The sequence below is a fragment of the Spea bombifrons genome, chromosome 13, assembly GCF_027358695.1.
Source record: "Spea bombifrons isolate aSpeBom1 chromosome 13, aSpeBom1.2.pri, whole genome shotgun sequence".
Classification (NCBI taxonomy): Eukaryota; Metazoa; Chordata; class Amphibia; order Anura; family Pelobatidae; genus Spea; species Spea bombifrons.
Window position 1 is genome coordinate 10213231 of NC_071099.1, and position 21404 is coordinate 10234634.

General features: G+C 44.4%; 1 protein-coding gene across 2 annotated transcripts in view; it reads left to right on the top strand.

The window, feature by feature from the left end:
• Positions 1 to 6282: 6282 nt before the first annotated feature.
• The window catches only part of MYT1 (myelin transcription factor 1), a 31035-nt gene continuing 15913 nt past the window's right edge, over positions 6283 to 21404 (top strand). The window contains exons 1-4 of one of the 2 annotated variants that reach the window (XM_053452905.1): positions 6283 to 6343; positions 19756 to 19856; positions 20186 to 20240; positions 20960 to 20993. In XM_053452905.1, the coding sequence (XP_053308880.1) occupies positions 6319 to 6343; positions 19756 to 19856; positions 20186 to 20240; positions 20960 to 20993 (215 nt within the window). In that variant the 5' untranslated portion in view covers positions 6283 to 6318. Of the gene's footprint in view, positions 6344 to 9368; positions 9606 to 19755; positions 19857 to 20185; positions 20241 to 20959; positions 20994 to 21404 lie in introns of those variants that run through there. The other variant, XM_053452906.1, reaches the window with a different exon arrangement.

Consider the following 21404-nt stretch of genomic DNA (forward strand, 5'->3'; position numbering starts at 1 on the left):
CTAATGGCTGCGTTACACGTCTTGTAACCGTCGCCCGGGCCATGGGAAGAAAAGACGCTATAAGGAGTCGGCCTATAAGCTCCCTCCGAAACACAACTTAAAAGGACGTAAAAGAAGACATATGACCCGGAAATTGCGTCATTTCATTGTGCTGGGGAAAGCAGTTTAACTTTGCACTCACTACTTCCTGTGATGTCACACCGCCACTTCCTGCTCAGGAAGCGCAAATGATATCTACTTACCAAGAAGAGTATTTACCGTCTCAAGGAGAGGAGGAGCCAACTTATTTTTTTTCGATTTAAATACACGTAGATTGATAGAAAATGGCAAAAAACACACCTTTGGGCGAGAATTACAAATTTTGCCATTTTAGGATCTGCCAGGATTTGCGTAAGGCGCGTGCCGTGTAAAAGATAGCGTTTATTTAAAATAGAATGAATGTTTAATATTTTCTTAATGATTTCTTCGGCGGCGACTCTCTGCAGGCGGCTCACATTGAGCTGTGAGGATCGTTCCGTTGGGGTTAGACGGATAAAGGGTTAAACTTTTCACTGGACGCTGGTGTCACCGCACAAGTACTTGTGTACGGTGTATGACTCTGGACTAGTTTGGCCCTCGTGGGCCCCCTCCAGCGCTCAGCGTGGTTGATGGCGGCACGGGGGTAAGTGGTAGTGGTTGGCCGGATCCCGCGTTATACGTTTTTTGGATCATTAAATTTGGATCAGTGAATTTGCCGTTTCTCGCCAATTGCTGGTGCCGGTGTCTCTTGTAAAACAGATTGTGCTGGGGCGTCAGCGGCACCCTGTTTGATTATTCATTTTGCGAGCGTTGGCCGTATGTCGGCCGTCAGCCGGTGCGAATAACCTCTGATTGTGCGAATAACGGCGGCGAGCTCTGGCTTCCCGGAGTCAGCATTGCTGTTTCTGCTGAGATAACGCCGCTGTCAGCTGAAATGTAAATGTTTTGAGAGGAAGAGCTCGTTAATATGGAACCTGTTTTCAGGGTCGAGGTTTTTTTTTTCTTTTTTTCTTCATTTAACAGAAAATTGTCAGTTCGCACCCAGAAGCCTCCGCCGGCAGCCTTGGCAGCGTGTGATCAGTTCCTGGCAGGCAGATGTATGGCGGCTAATCCCTCCTTCATGGCAAATCGCTCCCTGTTATCACAATCACCCCATGGAACAGAGAGGATGAAACGTACCCAGAAAACATATTATCGCACCGGCCTTGGGGTTTAGCTACTAATGCCCCAACATGGCCGACCTTAGCGGAGACCCCTCGGGATTTTATGTACCCATCACTCCCCTCATTTATCTCATTTTATTAGCTGAAAAGTCTCAAAGGTTTTGGTGCCCTGGTAGTCATCATAGGTTGAAGCAGTGGTGTGGCCCTTGTTGGCTTCAGTTCTAAGGGCCCCTTGGGTTTTCCTAAATCATGTTCCTCTGCTAGTAAGTGAGGTCAATCTGTGATATCATAGTTCCCAAAGTCTCTGCTCTCTGCACTCAACATGAATTAATGAACCCATCAAACCGCTAGGGGTATTATCCTCAGATCAGCCCTGTCCTGCAAGGGGGTAAACACCAGACCCCCAAAACTGTTTAGGATCCGCCCCCATCCACCTTCTAGTCAAGCCTTTGATGGATACCCAAGATTTCCAACAGATAGACTGCTAGAAGAACGCTGGCTCATCACCATGTCTACTGAATAGTTGGGTGTTTGCACGGTGGTCTTCATATCGGCCACCATATACCGCGACGTGGTAGAAAGTGGGAACCGGTTGGTTCGAGGAAGCCAAGGGATTCATCAGCGTTGCCCAAATTCCCAGCATCCTTTCTGATCCAGTAATGAGCAGCGAGTGTAATTTGTACACATTACATTTTCAGACTGGTAAGTGATGTTTCGGTGGAAATCACCGTGTAGGGACCACTTTATTGTTCCTCATTAAATCCGCGGGAGGCTTCGGCAAAACACACAGTAACGTTCATTTTTTATCTTTGAAATTGCCAGCGCTCGTAATTATTAAAGAAAATTGCATTCTGTGGAAAGCCGCTCCTCTTATCCACCAATAAAGCGGAATAAAACAAATCTATTTTGCAAACATAAGAAGAATGGGAGGGGGTGGAACGGTCACAGATGGTCATTCTCTGTGGAACACGTCCAAAATACATTGTTTCTAAAACAATGAGTAAGTGTCAGCGACGGGTATCTTCAACTGTTATGCGGGGAACCATTTTTTCCCAAATATTCCAAAATTCATCAAACGTTCCATAAAAATCGTTCTGACTTTCCTATCACCAAAAAAACATACACATTTTCCAAAAAAAATCTTTGAAATTTGGGGGAGAATGTAGCCCAAGGGGCAACAGATGGTGCTGTTGGGTAGGTGTGGCTTAAAGTTGATCCCGTCGAGTTGCACCGATGCCCCAATACAGCAATTGCCTATGGGCCTCGCTCCAGGGCCGGCCCAAGACTTAATGCCGCCTGGGGCGAAGTTTAAAATGCCGCCCCCCCGCCGACGCCGGCATTTTAATCTTCGCCGACGCCATTATCTACCCTAACCACACACGCCCCCCGCCCCCCCCCGGTACTTACCTTTAAACAGTCCTGCGGCGAGTCTCCTTGCTCTGCCACGATGCCGGCTTGTAATGCTGAGCACCGTAAATTGACGTCACTTCCGGCGCTCAGCATTACAAGCCGGCACCGTGACAGAGCACGGAGACTCGCCGCAGAGGAGAGAGAGAGAGAGGGGCGCTGAGCGGGTAAGCGAAAACCACTCGGCGCCCCTCTCTATCATCCGCTTAAAAAAAAAAGCGCTTGGGGCGGCAAAGTGCCGCCCCTTCAAAAGTGCCGCCTGGGGCAATTGCCCCAGTCGGCTCCATTGTAGGGCCGGCCCTGCCTGGCTCACATCTTCCCCGGCACTCCATGGTCTCTGGAGCTCCAACGGAATTTGGAAGAAGATGGTGGGAATGAAGACCAACAAAAGTAGAGGCGCAGGCAGGGGCATCGGCCGTTTAATAATCTGATTATTTCCCAAATGAACCAAAAAGTTGAGACTGAGCCCAATCCCAACAGGAGGAGAAGAAAGGAAGGTTGTCTTATCGTAGACTTCGCTTTGCCCGCCGCCCATTATCTGCTGATCGTCTTTCAGCAACGGCTTCTGCCATCCAGCTGGGCCAAACCCTATTCTTACACTAATGGCCAACTTTGTTCCTATAACCCATTACTTCTGCCACCTGTCCTCCCGATAATAACTAAAAAGTTTCTTTCTCCCCCCGTTTTATCAGCAGAACAGCCTCCCCATTTGCAGACATTGTTATCTGCCGTCCCTACAAGCCATTCCCACCGCGGGACTCTACATTTAGTTTTTAAAAAAAATAAAATGCTCTTTTTGAATATTTCCTCCAATTCTAAAATTACTCCGTTTTAGAAAACAATCAAAAGTAATTGAATTTCATTATTTCACGTCATTTTCATCCAATTTTTTTTTTACATTTATTACAAAAAAATCAATTTACCATTTTTTTTTTCTCTCAAATCATTCAAATCCCTGTGACGTCTACCCAGAAGACATAAATAACACATAATAAAAAAAAAAATATAAAAAATAACCAATAAATTTAGTATTCTACAAACTTTTTATTTATCCAATTTTTTTTTTCAAATAAATAATTATAAATATGTTTTGGTTTAATTTCGTCCGGCTGTAATGTACTGAATTAATAATAATCGTTGAATTTTAACAAATGGACAAGTTTAGCCTTTTGAATAGTACCAAGTTGGGGTCTTTGTTCAGTGCTTTCTTAAGTAACCCCCCCCCAGCTCATTCTCCATATGGGAGGCTGGAGAAAGTGGTTCTCATAGAATTTTAGCTCGTCCGCCCCAGCTGGGATCAATGTTTGGCTCTGTTTCCATCTGCCCTCCTCAAAGCAGATTTTCCCTTTTCAATTCTAAGGACAAATCAACCTACTTTTGATTTTCAATTTAAAAAAAAACAAAAAAAGAAACCCCCCCCCCGACTCCACGTCGCATTTTATCACAAACCGGATAGCATCTCACTTGCTGTATTGACCCTCAAAGTATGACATCATTAACTTAAGGACGTAATATATATGATTGCAATTTTGGAAAAGTTGGGGTTAATTAAGGCTGCTAAAATTAACAATTTTTTGAGAAAATATTTTATTTAATAAAAAAAACACATAGTTTGGGAAACTTTTTCTGAAGTTTTCTATAGTGGGTTAAATAGATAAACGGTTTATTGGGGCTTCTGAAATTTGGTCAGATAACATAAAAAATATTATTTTCTTTGTATAAAAAAATACATTTATTTTGGGAAAGTTTTTGGGAAACTTTTATTTGGCGGGTCGAGGGGATGACGGGTTTATTTATTTAAAGAAGACTTAAAAAATATTTTGTTTTATAAAATAGACATATTTTGGGAAACTTTTTCAGAAGTTTTCTATGGTGGGTTGAAGAAACAAACGGTTTATTTGGGCTTCTGAAATTTTATCGGATTACATTAAAAATATTATTGTTTTATGAAAAAGAAAAGCTTATTTGGGGAATCTTTTCTTTGGCAGGTGGAGGAGATAAAGTGTTTTATCAGGGAAACTAGAAGTGAAATAAAAAAAATAAATTTTGTATGAAAATGTCATTTTTGGCAGGTTTAGGTTTTGCATTTATTCAGCAACTGAAAATAAAACTTTTTAACAAATGAATTTTCCAGTAAATATATTCTTTTTAAATGTAATATTTAGCACCCAGAGCTAGCCGGGTGTTTTTTTTTAAAGATGACATTTGTGAGCCTGATTTTCCCTGTATTAATGGATAGTTTGGTGCCATTTGGGAAATTCATATTATTTTTGAGCCAGGAATTAACCCTTCGCGGGAAGTGGGAATTTTTGGAAACCTTCTGGCTCTATCGTCATTAAAAAGAAACAAAAAAACCACCAAGTCGATTTGGCAACATTTCTAGATTGAGGCATCAAAACCCCCCCATATAAAAGCTCAACAGAATCCAAGCCATAAAGATCAATAAATGGTATTTAGCCAAGAAAAAAAAATCTGAGCGCAAAATAAGTACTTTTCCTTTCTTGGGGTTCAGAACAAAATGTTTCTCTTTAGCGGACTTTATCAGGACAGTTAATGGAAAGCGTAATGTTTTTAGGGCTTCTATTAGATTAGAGAGATGAGCCTCGCAGTAAGTCATCTGCCGGTCGTCGGCAGTAATGTAATTTCCAAATGCTTTCTGGAGGCTCCGGAGCAGCTGCCGCTCGGGTCTTTGTTTGAATCAGAAGTTGGAGTTAAAAAAAAAAAAAAAAAAAAGCAGATTGCCAGTCAAACGACCAGAAACGGGGAAATGCAGCTAAAGTTTGCCGAATGACGGGGCATTTCTGTGTTGATGGATCCCAGAGGACAATGGATCCCATCTGCCGGCGGGGGGGATCCGCAGCCTGGGGTCTCCGGACACGATCTCCGCATCGGCCTCGCGAAGGACATTTTCACGGATTCTTCATAGTTTTAGCAAAACCTTTAAAAGTTTTTATCTCTGCTGTTAACCCTTTCAGTTTCATAGATGACCCGGGGGGGGGGGGGGGTTGTACAACCCACCCAGTCCTCAAGCCCCACAATCATGACAGGTTCTTTAGTAAGATGAATCCTTCCTTGTTGTGTAATACTCTGGGTAAATTGTGTGGTTACGTCATTTTTATGTAACCTCAATGCGCGGCAGAGATAATAAGAAAATCCTTCAGCTTTATCCGGTGGGCTCACAGAGAGGGGCTTATATACATCCGTAGAAACCCAGAACCCGCCGGCAGATCGGCCCCATTCGGCCCCCGTCTAGTCGTTGGTCTCGTCTTAGATTCAGGAGCCGTATGTCTATCCCATGTATGTTTAGTACCCTTACTGTATTACCCGCTACCACTTCTGCTGGGAGGCTGTTCCACTTATCTACCACTCTCTCCGTAAAGTAAACGTAACGTGTAAGGAAGTCACTGCTGTTATCTGATACAATGTGTCATGCGTGTGTGTTGGGTGGGGGGGGGATTGTCCCAAGTTCCAGCAGGCAAAGTATCAGAGGGGGGAGCAGGTTCTCTTTGTCTTCCTCGTCTATAAGCCATTGTTTTTAGCACACAGGGCTGTTGGCCTGGATTGGCTGCCCACGGCCCCATTGTTGGGTAATTATCGCAGGCAGGGCTGTGATTGGCCGGCTCGGGGCTCGCATCGACCTCTCCAACACATAAGCTTTTGGAACTTGCAACAACTTTTCTAGGAATGAAGTTAAGTTCGGCGTGAAGTGTCTCCAAGACAAGCAGCAAAGATGAAACTGTGCGAAACGTTCCTCGGTCAGTAAATCTCCTTTTTAATGTAATTTACTGATTTTTAGCAATTTGTTACATTGTCGATTATTCTGTGATCCGCGGGGGGGGCGGCCGGGGCAGATTTAATATTCTGGCTCGGTTCCGACCTGTCATATTATTCTTCGTATCCATATGTTGGGAACTTTGGGTTTGAAGTTATCGGCTGGCACAAAATGCCAATTTTGTTTTAACAAAAACTACTTTTTTTCTACCAGAAAAAGTTCAAGACTTTTTCCCATTGCTGTTAACTATAATTCCCATCATCCGTCGGTATTGGCAAGATAGGAATGGTTTCCCAGCGGAGGTGCCAGACCTTAACGCGTTTAAGCTAATGAATGAAACGTCTCCGCTGACGCCGGCGAGAAAAAAGCTTAATACCAGAATCTCAAAGAGTTAGAAAAGGTTAAGCAGAAAGGGTTAATATCCTTAATTATGAAAGAAAAAAAGCACAAGAGACTGAAAATCTATAATTCTAATTTCCAACTTTATAATAAGTTACACCAAAAATCTATACGTCAATATTTATATATATATATAGGGGTTCTGGGCAAAAATGTTCTTTTATTTTGACTTAAATTACCACCTCTACCTAATTGTGCCCGCTCAAGGACTTCTTATTAAAAAAAATGAAGAAAAAAAAAAAGAAAAACTCTTCAAAGCTGTTAAATTTGATCGAAACACCAAAAAAAAAAAAAAAAATCCCTGAATTTACTTAACTTGAAAAAAGTTCAATTGAAATCTGTCACAAAGCGAACTCCTGACTCAAGACAAAGCATGTCCTAAAGGCTGGGGTATTGGAGGGGGGGAGGGGGCATTATGACAATGTCAGGCCCCCGGGGCTTATTAAAACTTTTTTTTTTGTTTTGTTTTCTCCATCTGCCGGGGTCTCCCCTCTGCCGGTATTACCCAAGACTTCAGCTGTTCCATATACAATATTAATGCAAACGCATTTAAATGGCGAGAATACGGGAGCGTTAATTGTAGGGAGAAGCAAACTTGGCCCAGCTGCGAAACGCGCCCAATTAGGACCCTCGCAAATCACCGGCAGAAGTTTATATTAAAAAAAAAATTACTTTGGAGAATTGGAGAATTATTATTTTTAAGGAAATTTTTGCGACAGACTCTCTATTAAAACGAATTAAAAACAAAGAGAAAATAGGTAATTCCATCACGCATAATAAATATTTAATATTTAATATCATCAGCAAAGTATTATTATTTTTTTTAATTTTCACAGTTTTTCCACAATTAAATATATAAAAAAGTTTATATAGTTAAAAAAAAAAAAATTAAATACTTTTTGGGTTTTGGCACAACTTTGTTTTGGATATTTTGGAGAAAAAGAAATATTCAGATAATTTATATTTATTTGTATTTGCTCGGGTCGCAGCATTCGGATTTCACACGCACACACGCGCACACGCGCACACGCGCACACGCGCACACGCGCACACGCACACACGCAGAAACGCTTTTAATAACCATTTTTTTGTATTAATATTTTTTAGAATAATTAAACAATAATGATGTCGTTGTGCACAGTTGCAGGATATTTGTGGCCACAGAGCTTACACTTATACTGTGAGATGTATTTCGCTAACGTGTTGCGGTGAATGTGTTGGGGCTTGCGCTGGCTGTTACTGGGCTGCCCGGGGGGAGCTGTCCATGCCCCTGGTGCTGATTCTCTGGATATAAAACTCAGGGTCTGGACTCGGTTGAGAGAGGGTCTGGTTCTCTGCCTGCTCCTGACTCACATTATTCAGAAAACTTTAATTTTATTTCAGCGGCCTCACAAATGAAAAGCATTAGTTGCAATTATATGAAAAATGTGTTTTATATTTGGGTCAAAAATAGCCAAAAACATCACCGGGATTTACTGTGGTATATAAACAGAAAAAGTATTATTTTGGTTGCCTGAAAAATCTCTGTATTATTTCGTGATGTCAGCAGAATTTGGTGTGAAATGTGTGATTTTTGCGGAGATTTTTGTTACAAACTATTTGTGTTAAGTGTGATAAAAAGACATTTTATGTGTTTCATGAGTTTAGTTCTTTGCGTCATCAGCTTTTAATTGTGTGCGTTTCTGTTTTTGTCGTTGTTTTGGGTGGTGGAGAAGGGGTTAACAGTAGACTGCATCTTTTTTTTTTACTCCATTTTTGAAATAAGATAGTTTCATGCCGTTTATTAGTGAAAAAAGACATAAAATGACACTAAAAACCCCCCATAAACTTTCAGTTATTTGGATCTCAGAAAATAGAATCATTAGGTAATCGCATGCGCTGCCTTTTTTTTCCGCCCCTGGAGATTATGGAAGTGAGACGCAGAATGTTTCGAGGCTGATATGGTGGACTCGGGCATTGATAAAATGGTCGTGGGAGCAGAATATGGCTGGTTGGTAGCAGGCTGGCCACCGGTGGGTTAAATGCTCCATTTTCCTGCAGTTGATGGCATGTGCTCCTGTTTACTGAACACGATCAGATCCCAGGAGAGCCTTAGGAGGTTTCGTGAAGCTGCGCTCGTTGACTCGCCTTCGGATTTAAAGGGGAGAATCAAAAAAAAAAAAAAGGGTCGCCCTTCCGACCAGAAATGGCCGAGGAGTGGAACTTTCCCCCCTCGGATCTGCCCACTCGGGGGCATCTGTCATTCTCTGGGTGTTGCTCTTAGGAAATTATTGGACTGTACCAACAGCTGACAATGCAGGGGTGGGATTACGATGACAGTTGTAACGTGCGCAGCCTTTTGTAACCTCCCCATTGAAGAACGTCCAACGATCTCGCATATTAATTATTAATCAGCTTGGCTCGGCCGGCCACCTTCTGTTGACTGGAGCAGAGACAATAATAGGTCGATGTGACAAGAAGGGTCCGGCCCTCTCTCTCTCCCCGGAGGAAGTGAGCCGCTCCATCTTTATTTTTTTGATGCCGTACTGTAACATTGTTTCACCTCCGGGAGTAAACAGATACATTTCAAGGCTGGACCTCAGGAGTAACATTCTAACGGCGGGTCCTCACCACCTCCGAGCTTCTCCTGCCGAGGAACCTTCTTCTTAAGTGAAGTCCTTGGCCGAAGCCACCGGGACTGCTCTACAGGAAGGCGTGGGGAGGAAAAAAGCCTTCAACCGGGAGCGAGAAACGGGGTGATAACTACAGACTGCCCCCCATCACGCCCTCTTTCAGCCATGAGCATCTCATGACGGAGCTCATCTCCTGATGCCATTGTGAGGAAGGGCAAACAATAGCAGAATGAGGTAAGTCCATGGAGTCCCTTGAATAGACGGGCCGGTTCAGCACCTCGGACAGCGAGCCAAGGGCTTTCCTCTGCAGCTGGTTGAAATAAGGAAACTAGGCTTTTACACTCCCCCCCCCCAACTCTGCCCCTGGGGGCAATTGTTCCACTTATAAAGGTGGACTTTTTAGAGGCATAAACTCTATGAGTTGGAGTAAAGGACGCTCGGTCGTGTTTGTGGCCTGGTTGGATGATGGGCATTGGAGTGCCTCCCGTGAGGTCGAGGTGGATTGTTGTTAGTTTTTGGAGGTGAGGTTATATTAGAAATGAATGAATTTAGCTCTGTGTCCCGTTTTTGGGGGATTTGAAGGCAGATTGGTTGGTTTGCTGGTGGGTTTGCGGACTGTATTGCGAGTTGTTGGTTATCGAGGGTCCTCGGTGGGCTCTTTGCTTTTAAGTGAAATTGAATTTGGTGGAAAAATAACCTCCGGAGGGCAAAAAAAGTGAAATAAAGTTCTTTTTGTAGAACCTGGTGGGGTTACGTTATGGAATTGGGGTGTTTTTCAGAGCCGGGTGTCACTTTGGGGGTAGATAATTCACCATTGTCCTAAATGCGTGGCGCTCTTTGCTACGGGAGTTGTGTATCTTTGTTTCTGTTACGCCGGAGTAGTAGTTACCAGGCTGGGAGTCTCTGAGTACACCTTCCTACAGTACAATCAGATATTCGCCTCGTCAGGCTCCTATTCACATCCATAAAGGGCTGGATTTCAAAGAAAAAACCTTTGAGACGGGTTATTCCTTTTCTGTGAGGCTCATCTGCTGCCTTTATCAGCTCCTTCCATATGGTCACTTTAATTAATGACAAACAAAGGGCAGGAGCAGCAATGGCTGTCATAGAAACAGCACAGCAGCCCCCCGCTCAGGCGCTTTGTCTGCGCACTCGGTGGGTATGTGCGAGAACACAAAGTAAAGTGCCTGCCCTGGGTAGGGGTAACACACCCCCGTCCACACCCCGCTGGAACGCGCTATAACGCGCATGTATTATATGTCATTTATCTACCAACGGCACATATATACTGGATATAGAGAACATTGGGCGCCTTTGTATAAGTAACATTTATCTCGTAAACATGTATATTTTGTAGACATAATTACGTTTATGTTTATATATTCATTTCATTTTCCTTTATATCCCTTGTATGTTTTTGTGTGAATATGCGTTACACAGTTATGTGGATCAGTATATGTATATATGGATCAGTATATATATGGATTAGTATATGTAGATATATGTATCAGTATATTATATATGTGCATTAGAATATGTATATATGTATCAGCATATGTATATATGTATATGGATCAGTATATGTATATATGTATCAGTATATTATATATGTGCATTAGTATATGTATATGTGTATGGATCAGTATATGCATATATATGTATATGGATCAGTATATGTATATATGTATCAGTGTATATATATGCATAAGTATATATGGATCAGTATATGTATGTATATATATGGATCAGTATAGGTTTATATATGTTTATGGATCAGTATATTATATATGCATATATATGTATCAGTATATATGTATATATGGATCAGTATATATATGTATCAGTATTTAATATATATCAGTATATATGTATATGTATCAGTATATTATATATATGTATCAGTATATATATGTATCAGTATATATATGGTTCAGTATATATGTATATGTGTCAGTAACGACCAATGCACATAGGCTGACAGAGTTAACCCTGTGAAAGCTGCTGGTATGGCAAAACCTCCGGGTAAGAAGTTTGTGGAAAAGTTCAACAAATGAAAGACCATAAAGTGATCGGCGGATGGGATCGGGTCATATCAGTGATTAACCCCCCCCCCAGCGAGCTTCACGTACGCACTCTGCTCGTTAACCGAGTCTTTGGGTTATTATGTGCTATTTTGGTGCAAAGTTGTAAAAGAGGTGCAGTCGCCATAACAACCACTGGGTCGATGCTGCTGTTTCCCCAGAATTCCTCTGTAATAAAAACACAGAAGAATTTTTAGATTTCGATCCATTGTGACGATTCTGTAAATAAATAAAGCCCCCGCTAAGAGGGGGTTCGTGCCGCGTGGCGAGCTCTGCGTGCGCGGAGACCTGACGCGTTTCTCGGGTACCCGAAGCTTTCTAGTAACAGCCCCCGGGGGCCGCAGCAGAGCCGTGCCATTTATAGATATTCAAGCCGCTGCCGCACATGAATTCGCAGTAAACACAACAACAACATGGGCACCTTCCGGAAGCTGCATCCATCCTGCCCCACATTCTTTGGGGGTCATTGGGGTGGTCTGAGGGGCACAGGGGGTAATTATTTTGTATTTTATTTGATGGTTTTGCCCCCCTTTAGCACCAAAAGAGTTTAATTAATTTGATAATTAACTGTTTGTATAAAGGTTTCCGCACAGGGGGAGGGGCCTTGGTGGCCGGCTGTCCTGTGAGCCTCTGCCCAATGGTCAATTTTGTTGTAATAATGGCCCGTCGTTACCAGGGCTGTTGCTGGGGCCGTTACCGGGGCTGTTACTGTGTGGTGGATGTCGGGTATTAAGGGGATCACTCCACGCTCTGTAGGACTTTCTCAGTCGGTGAGAAGTCGACAGACCACTTATGGCGTTCTAACTGTGGTCGGACCACAACTCCCATCATGCTCTTCTGAGAGTTTGGGGTGCATGTACTCCAGCCATTGGCCGTGTTTTAGGCGGTGAAGGGGATGTGATGACCCCTGCGGCACTGCGCTGGTTAAACATGTTTCCTGGGGGCCCAATTTGCGTGTTTATTGTGCTCAGATAAAGGACGTGCGCAGCAGCGGCGCCCTCTCTTTGTTGGCCGACAGATTCATGGGGGTTTTATGGCTGCCGAGGGCTTTGCTCTGAATTGTTTTACAAATGAACTCGATTTTCACGGCCAGTCATCCGACTGGAGGTTACGGGGGTCCGCGGGGGGACGGGGGGCCCAACAAGTCCGAAGCAGTCACTTCAAACAAGCCGTAATTAGCCGAATGACAGAGCGGAGGCCCGGTGGAGGCCGTTACTGCGAGGCCGGCGGATACTTCTGATGGAATGAAAGACTAGCAACCCTTCCTCCAGACGAGACCCTCTCCTTGCCACAGACGCACAGCTATGGGGGCTTTCAGCCAGTGAGTAGGGGCCCCTGAGCTGCCCCCGGGCCCATTATTCCCACTGGAAGAGCTCAGACCAGTCGTTGGAACCGTATGCCTATCCCATGCATGCTTAAATTCCCTCACTGTATTACCTTCTACCACTTCGGTCAGGAGGCCATTCCACTTATCTACCACTTGTCTACAGAAATAACACATACATTCTCACCAGTGTCTGCAGTCCAGGCATTCAGCTTCTTATTACATGTCCATCAAGTGGCCTGTTATCCCCAACTGGCTCGCCCACCTGAGTGCATGTAAGCAGAGCCTGATAACTATCTGTGTTAAAGCAGCCAGGTTATTGATTCTGAGAGCAAAAGGTATAAATCACCCCGAAAATCCCCCTGTCAGCGCTTTCCAAGCAACACGGTGAGCGAGATGGGGCGGGGGGCGATACATGCGATAAATACACCTCCGAGTGACATTTCTGTATGAGCTCATAATTCAGCCGCAGTGACACGCGCCCCGGGGGGTGGGGTGCGGAGGGTTTTTACCCCCATGCGCAGGCGGGGATCGCGTTCTGCAGAGCAGATAAATACGAGCTGCTTGCAACGCGTCCGCGGAAAGTAAGCGATCGTCAAGCAGGTGGCTCTACAGAGTCCCTTTAAACATTAACCCCTCATTGCCTTCAGCGAAGGCCCAGGAGATGGTTTCAGGGGTAAAAACTAGTAGCAAGAACCGGGACAGGGTGTATGTCAGGAAGGGGTTAAACATTTAAACACATAAATGGGTTAATAAAGGACAAGAGAAAAGTTACAACAAGAGAGCGAATCTAACACTAGAGGGTCAGAGGCTGAGATGGAATGGAAGGAAGATTTACTTTACTAAGAGGGTGGTAGATAAGTGGAACAGCCTCCCAGCAGAAGTGGCAGAGGGTAAAAAACAGTGAGGGTATTAAATAGGCATGGGATAGGTATACAGCTCCTGAATGAAACCATGGATACCCGAGGGTTAAAGGTGTTCACATGGCGTATATACATTACAAGCTGGGGATATTCATTAAAAAGTAACTTTCTCTTCTAGAAACTGTAACAATGATGTCATAAAGATGTCACAACATTGAACTTGTTACTGTAGCAACAGAATTCCACATAAAGCACATTTTTAAACAAACAAACATGACATCAATTACAATCATTTTATTTTTGCGCCACAAATAAACAAATGAGAACATATTATGAAATAACCTGGAAACTATTACAATTGTAACAATTGAGGGGCATTTCTGTTTTTTTTTCTTTATTTTTGAAATCCGAGCGGGGGGGCAGGTCGCTCTTAAATACCCCGCCCCAGCCATGCCTCTAACCACACCCACAAAACAAAAGTGCCCCTCGATAACTCTTCTTATCAGGTTCCGGTCAAACTTTTGCTGATACGTTTTTTTATTGTAACTGATTAATCCCGAAATCTGGAAAAATAAAATTAATTTCCATACAGAATCAGAATAATGATGACAACGACATAATCCCTGTGATGTCATAGCTCAGTAACAGGAAGTGGCATCTGCCCTCAAGGGTATTGTCTGTATGGTCATTCATTTTCAATACTTGGAAGTCCTGCCAGCAGATCGGCCCCTGGCGGCCCCCCGCCTAGTCGCCCGTTTCTCCTGCTGTAAAGACTCAAACCTTAATCAGTTGTTGGTCTCGTTTTAGATTCAGGAGCCGTATGTCTATCCCATGCATGTTTCATCCACTCACTGTATTACCCTCTACCAGCTCTGCCGGGAGGCTGTTCTGCCTTTATTGTTGATAATTTGCTGCCTTTATCTCCGGGTAAAATATTGTAAATGCTTGAGTCTCGCTTGTTAACGGGAGGCCCATCTTATTAAATAAACCTGCGCTCATCTCCCCAAAGCAAACACAAGGACTTGTTCCCCATCAGCAGGGCTGCTGATCCCAGTACCCACCCCACACGCCGTATAATTACTCCTGCCGCACATGGTTTGCATTTCACAGCCGCACTCGGTTTAAGAAGGAGCGAAAACATCGGAGGCTGAAATGGCTGCCTCCTTTTATTTGCATTTTTAGGAAAAATATTCTTCTTCTCGCCAGCTGGGGTGAAAGGTCAACATTTGCATATAAATGGAAAAAAGAGGAGAGCAGCGGCGTGATGCGGGGAGGTCGGCATGTATGATTTTCACAGCAGTGGGTTAGTGTTTGAAAGATTAAAGAGCGCAGCTTGTATTTGGTTATTACTGGAAAAAAAAGAGATGTGAAAACAGAAAAATACAGAAAAATACGGCACCTCCGTAACCTTCAGCTCGGGGCTGAACCATACAGCCAATAAAATGTGCGGTAGATAAGTGGAACAGCATCCCAACAGAGGTGGTAGAGGGTAATACAGTGAGGGTATTAAACATGCATGGGATAGGCATAAGGCTCCTGAATCTAAGACAAGACCAATGACTGATTAAGGTTTGAGTCTTTGCCGATGGGGGTCCTTGGACGGCCATTATGGCACGATGTAGGGCATTAAGGGGTAAGTAGGTTTTAGGACTCTCGCTGTGTGGAGCTGGGAATAGGTGTAGATCGGGGTAAGTATACGGTGTTACTGCCCTATCGCAACCTCCTGATACCCCGGGGTATGTAACGCAGGCTGATGCCACCATGAGGTTCCCAGCTGGTTCTACACCTCTTAGGCCCCCCAGTTATCCCCCCCCTGTTATCTGCCCCTCGGCCGGATTTCTGGATATTCCGTGGATCGTGGGATTTGTGTTTTTGTGGCCGACGCAGTTCGACGTTCTGAACGTTTCCTAGGAACCCATCTGTGCTGATTCCACACAAACCCTTCTGTATGGAGGCCGACAGATGGACGGCGACCCCCCCCCCCCGGGGGAGGGCAGATAAACAAGCCAGGTAGGGTAGGTGAGGCGCTGACAGAAGGGCAAATAAAATGGAGCCAACAGAGGGACGAGCCGCGCCTTCGGGTGACAGATGGACGTCTCCTACCGGGTTACAGCGATGGAGATAAGGAGACTCGACCCAGACCCGAGACCCCCCAGCCCCAGACTCTTACTCTTCATAAAGAGGGGGCAAAAGTACCCCTGATGGAGGCAACTGATCACCAAGACCGAGGAAAAGGAACACAAAACTGCGAAGGCGCGTTTTTGGTCCAAAACATAACTGGAAATTGTTTAATGAAACCCTGCGTGGGGGATGGTAGCAGGAAGGGTTAAAAGGTTTTTTTTACCCCTCGCTGGCAATCAAAGGGTTACACAAAGACCCCGAGCTGCACAATCAGGTTTATATATATTTGTCTCATTTCCAACCGTTTGATACATTGCAGCTGACTGATTGGCTCTGGGCTCCGACGCGTTTCTCTGCAGCGGGGGTTAAATGGGGCATTTTTGGGAAGTTGGTGCATTTTTTTTTTAATCATTTAGATGAAACGGGGAGAAATCAAAAGTTTTGCCATCGTTGGAGTGGAATAAAATCCTTTGGAAATACATAAGTGTAATTTAACCCCTTCAGTGCCTGAGTCCGATCAGCGTTCATTCCTTGTTCCGGCTAATTTCTGCAATTAACGCTTCCGGACCATTTCTGAAAACAAGGGGGTTTTTTTGCGCTTATTATTGGGGTAAAAAAGTTGTATTTCTTTAAAATCCAAATTGTTATAAACGGAAACTCCGTGAATACGAGGAATAATAAAACGCGTCAACGTGAAATCAAGGAACGTGATTCGGGGACAAATAACTGAATTTAGTTAAAATGCATGCGTTACGCTCAGCGTCAGGTGAATAAACGCTGTTAGTTATTCTTCATCTTAAGTGTTTTTAAGGGTTTTTTTGCGTCTGGCCCTTAAGGGCCAAAGGCATCTATCACGACGTGTCATATGACGCAGGCGAAGGTTCTGGAATGTGCGAAGCGCGGAGGGTAATGGCTCCTATGTGCCAACATTGCATTTTTGATATAATTTATCCGCAAGCCGCACATATTACATGGGGGCTGGGGGTGGGGGGTAGTTATTGTAACAATGTGCGAGAATGTAATATGTCCCCGCCCCCTGGCCTCCTATTGGCTCGTTGACTGCGTCCCGCATTGTGTTATTGTGCTGTGCATGGAGCCGTGACACAGCAGAGGGGGTTAAACTCGTTGCATTAGAAGGAGGGATGCGCGGAGGGGGCTGACAACCTCCAGCTTCCCATTTTCATGATTAATTTTTTGGCCTCCGGAGGCTGCATTCGGCTCCCGCTATCCCTGGCTGGATAAATATATGGAATACCGCCTGATCCGCCTGCTTCATGCGTGTAGGGACTGGATTTCAATATGTCAACATTTTTATTTGCTTTATGACGTATGTCACTGTTTAGCTTGTCCAGTCCCTCCCTTCTGCCCCTCTTATCTCCCCTGATGCCCCCCTCTCTCCTTCCCTGATGCCCCTCTTTTCTAGGAGGTCAGAATGTTTGTTGGGTATGAGGGTATCGTAGGGTTCTTCAGCCCTAAAAGCCCCGATAATGTGTATAGAAACAGCAGGAAACGGCTTTATAAATTAAACGGGCAAATAAAGCCCATTCATCTTCCCCAGCCACACCCCTTAAAAAGTACCCCTGAGCACCCGAGCCCTCCTCCTAACAGTTAACTAATTAGCATATCTGTAAATCTTTGCATAACTGGTGCAGGACTCAGGAGTCCTCGTACTGTCACTGTGACCCACATAGAAACCTATTGCGTTGATCTCACCCTTTTAAATAAACCAGGAAACGGACACCGAGGTGATGTAATATTTATACGGACACCTGACACACGACGAGCGTGGGGGTCACATGACGCTCCCCACAGTGACACCGTTCAGATCTATTCATTGTGCAAAAAGTTTAAAATAAAAATTGTGATGTCATATGCAAATTACCCATAATGGGAAAAAACGCTTGCGCCAATAAGTGGGCGGGGCTATAGTTTTTTTTTTTTGCTTGATCTATACATTTGCTCGTAGTTGTGCTTTACATCTTTTTAGCCAGAACTTATGGTTGCGGCGATCACGCGGAGTCAAGAAAATGAGACATATTTCCAAATGGGGTCGTTTTTGTGGGCGTGGTTGGGGGGCATGGCTAGTCAGAGATTAACTTATACTTTTTTTTATGACCTTGACCCTATATTTGCCGGGTTGTTATTTATCAAGGATTTCTTTTGCCATTTTAATAGTTAAAGCTGCATAAAGATTTAAGGGTGGAGATATTTTGCATGAAAGTGCTTAAGGGAGGAGTTATATTTGCATATAAGTGTTATATTTGCATCTGAATTTTTTTTTAGTCATTAAAAAAATAGTATTTGTAGGATTGAGTCAAAATCGGATGAATAGACAGGAAAACAATGAACAGGCACACAGGCTAAGGGGGCGGAGCCTTATTTGCATGCAGGTGACGAAGGTCTTGCTCATTATGCAAATACTTGTCTGTGTAACCTGAAATCTGTCAATACTTTTGTCACACAACGACGTGCAAATTATTCTCCGCTGTTAATGGTTACAATGTAAATATTGCTAGTAATTCCTCCCCTGCAGGGATTGCTACCGCTTTGTTCACATGCCCACCAACACACGCATGGCCGCCGTCACGGCGACGTATGTCTCTTTATAACGGGTAGATTATGTTCTCATTTTGATGGAAGTTTAATGTGAATTAAAATAATGATGTCAGGAACTCTTGTGCCGGGGGTTGGTAATTCTCGGGGGTCCACGCGCACCCCTCTGCACCTCAAAGAGTTAACTCTTGGCCCCTGGTCTCCCGGTTCTCATTGAAGCTTCTGGAAACCATTTTAGGACGTCGATAACCTTTTAGCTTAATAAAGTACAGGAAGTTGATTTACGGTTTAGGAGGAAGTCAAGTGTGCGCAGCGAAATGGCTTCCCCTAGTCTTCCTAAATATAGTTATGTCATTGCAGGCATGGAAAGAGTTACATGCATTTGTGATGGGATATTTAAATGGAAAAATATTGTTTTTAACTAAAAATGTGCCTCTGGATAATTATTTGGAGGTCATGTTTCTGAAGGGCATCTTCCCAGGTTAGCAGGGCCCGTAAGGCTGGAGAAGGGGGTCTCGCTGTCGGGAGGGGGGTCTCTCTGCCAGGAGGGGGTCTCGACGCTGGGCAGGTTGTCAGAAAATGACATTATTTAACGGCAGGTGAGGTTTGTGACCGTGAATGATAATGAATGAAGGATGGAGGGCAGAGGGAGAATAAAAGCAACGCTCCCCCCCCTCCGCTCCCCAACCATCCATCAAGCCTCGTAAATGTTACTGCGGAGGGACTGGGAGCAAATCTCTGCGTATCACTCAGTACTGCTGACAACCAACCTCCCCCACAGGGGCCGCAGCGAGTGGCAATATCACGGCGAGGGGCCGTGTTTATTGCTGCAGATGTAATGTGTAGATATATGGAGACCAGGAACACGCATGAAGGCGTGATGTCACGTGTGCACCGCTAAGTGCCAGACAAATGGCCGCTTTACATCAAACAGCCCCGCTCTTTGCATCTCATTACTGTGTTTCGCTTTGTAGTATTTATGTGCGTCCCGATAACCCGTATTTATTACTATAAAGCTTTAGCTACCCCTCTCTCCTCCCCCTGATGCCCCTCTTTTCAAGGAGGTCAGAATGTTTGCTGGGTATGAGGGTATCGCAGGGTTCTACTGCCCTAAAAGCCCCGATAATGTGTATAGAAACAGCAGGAAACGGCTTTATAAATTAAACGGGGTGAATAAAACCCATTCTGCCATTTGGGGTGTTGGGGGGGGGTCATAAGTTTAAGAATCTATTGGTTTTGAACCATTTTCTGTAAGATGGGGTAGAAACCTCAATGAACGCTGATGAGAGGTCAGTCCCAAAAGTAAGGTTTTGATGTGGTTTTCAGGACCTGGACAAGTATTAATGGTCAGCGGGGGTATTAATGGTCAGCGAGGGTGTTAATGGGCACCGTCTCTCACTCTCTCCTTTAACCCCATCTTCTTCTATTCTTGGTATCGACAGAGAATGAATTCCGGGGGGAGCTGCTAAACCAAAGGTGGACTCGAGGCGAGAGGATCAGCAGCTGTGAAACAAGACAAAAACTAAACAGCCGGGAGGCCAAGGTGAGCCCAGGAGCCCAGAGAGGGCCACAAGTTAACCCTTTAATAGCCCACCTTACAGATCCTATTTTAGAGACCGACTAACGGAAAACCATGACTTGTCAAGCGGTAAAAGATATTCTGAATTGAGTCACCTGTATTCAAGCAGGGATTCCATCTGTGATAGAGCAATCTGCCCATTCACCCTGAGACGGGGGTAAAAAAACCCTGACAATCTGCCCATTCGCCCCGACGCTGGGATAAATACCCCCAAGATCCCCGCGCCTTTTCTCCAACCTTCAGCTATCTCCTAAACGCTCCTCTCATTAATGCCGCTTCCAATCCAATTGCAGATGAATGTAGACATTGAAGATAAAAGAACTCGCACACGATCCAAATCCATCAGAGGTAAGCTCGCCGTCTGCAGCTCTCCCGTTCTCCACCGCGGAGACGAAGGTTCTCCTCGTATAATCTCAGATCGTTAGACTCATTCACAAAAAAGCCAATACTGGCGGCTCTCGTAACCCACCGAGATTTACAATTCATTCCTTCGCAACTTTGGAAATCTCTTAGTTACTTCCAAGCGTTGGTTTGCGGCGTTGCCGGCTGCGCCACGCCATGCGAGGGAGCTCCCTGAGGGGCGCAGCTAAAAGCTGAGAAGCCGGGACACACACGCCGGCTCGGGAGTAGTGAAGACCCGGCTCGTCTTCCAGCAAATCGCTTACGTTGCGATGTTTGAAGACGCGACATCAAGCAGCATTAATTAGTATGAGGGGTTCTAGAATTCGTCATAAAAATGGTGGATAAAAGTAACTATTACCCTTTTCCCCAACATTTTCAGATTGCGTGAACAGATTATGATGTAATTGCCTCTCTCGGGGATCTTATTCTAACTTCGCTACTTATTGAACCCGAGTTATATTTTAATTACTTTTTTTTTAAGCACAAATCATTCTTGTAGACTAGTGACATCATCAGCATCAGTAAGTGACATCATCAAAATCCCCAGAGAAGGGGGAAAAAAGGAGATCCCTATGAGTTACTAAGACCTGGAAATAGTAAAGGGTATTTTCTCATTCGTAAATCTCTGTCATTCTAATGCGGAATCTTTTTGGATCTCTCCCCAGTGATCCCAGCAGATCTTGTGGGACAGGAAGTGAGGTAAGAACCCATTCGCCGCATGGAACTCCGCCATACCTTATAACAATCGATCTCCCTTTGTCTACAACCGCTGGACAGACATGGGAAGTCATGTAGCACTTTGATAGCTCTGGAACCTCGTTGAGCATTGAAGGTGTTCTAGAGCAGGGATCTAACTGCTGGCACAAGTTCCAAAAAAAACCTATGGGTGCCCTGCAGCACTCAAAGTGTTAAAATTCATCACCAACAGTCCTTGAACGTTGTATTGTGCGCATGCAAATCTTTAATTAAGCATAACCATAAAGCCGTAATGAAGCTCTCAATTAATTAGACGGAGGTCAATCTTTTCATTAAAGCGGATCTAGAATTCAGCACGGCGATCAGCCTGAGAGCTGACGGTCGGGCCCGCCGGCTCATGCCGGGCATGTGGCT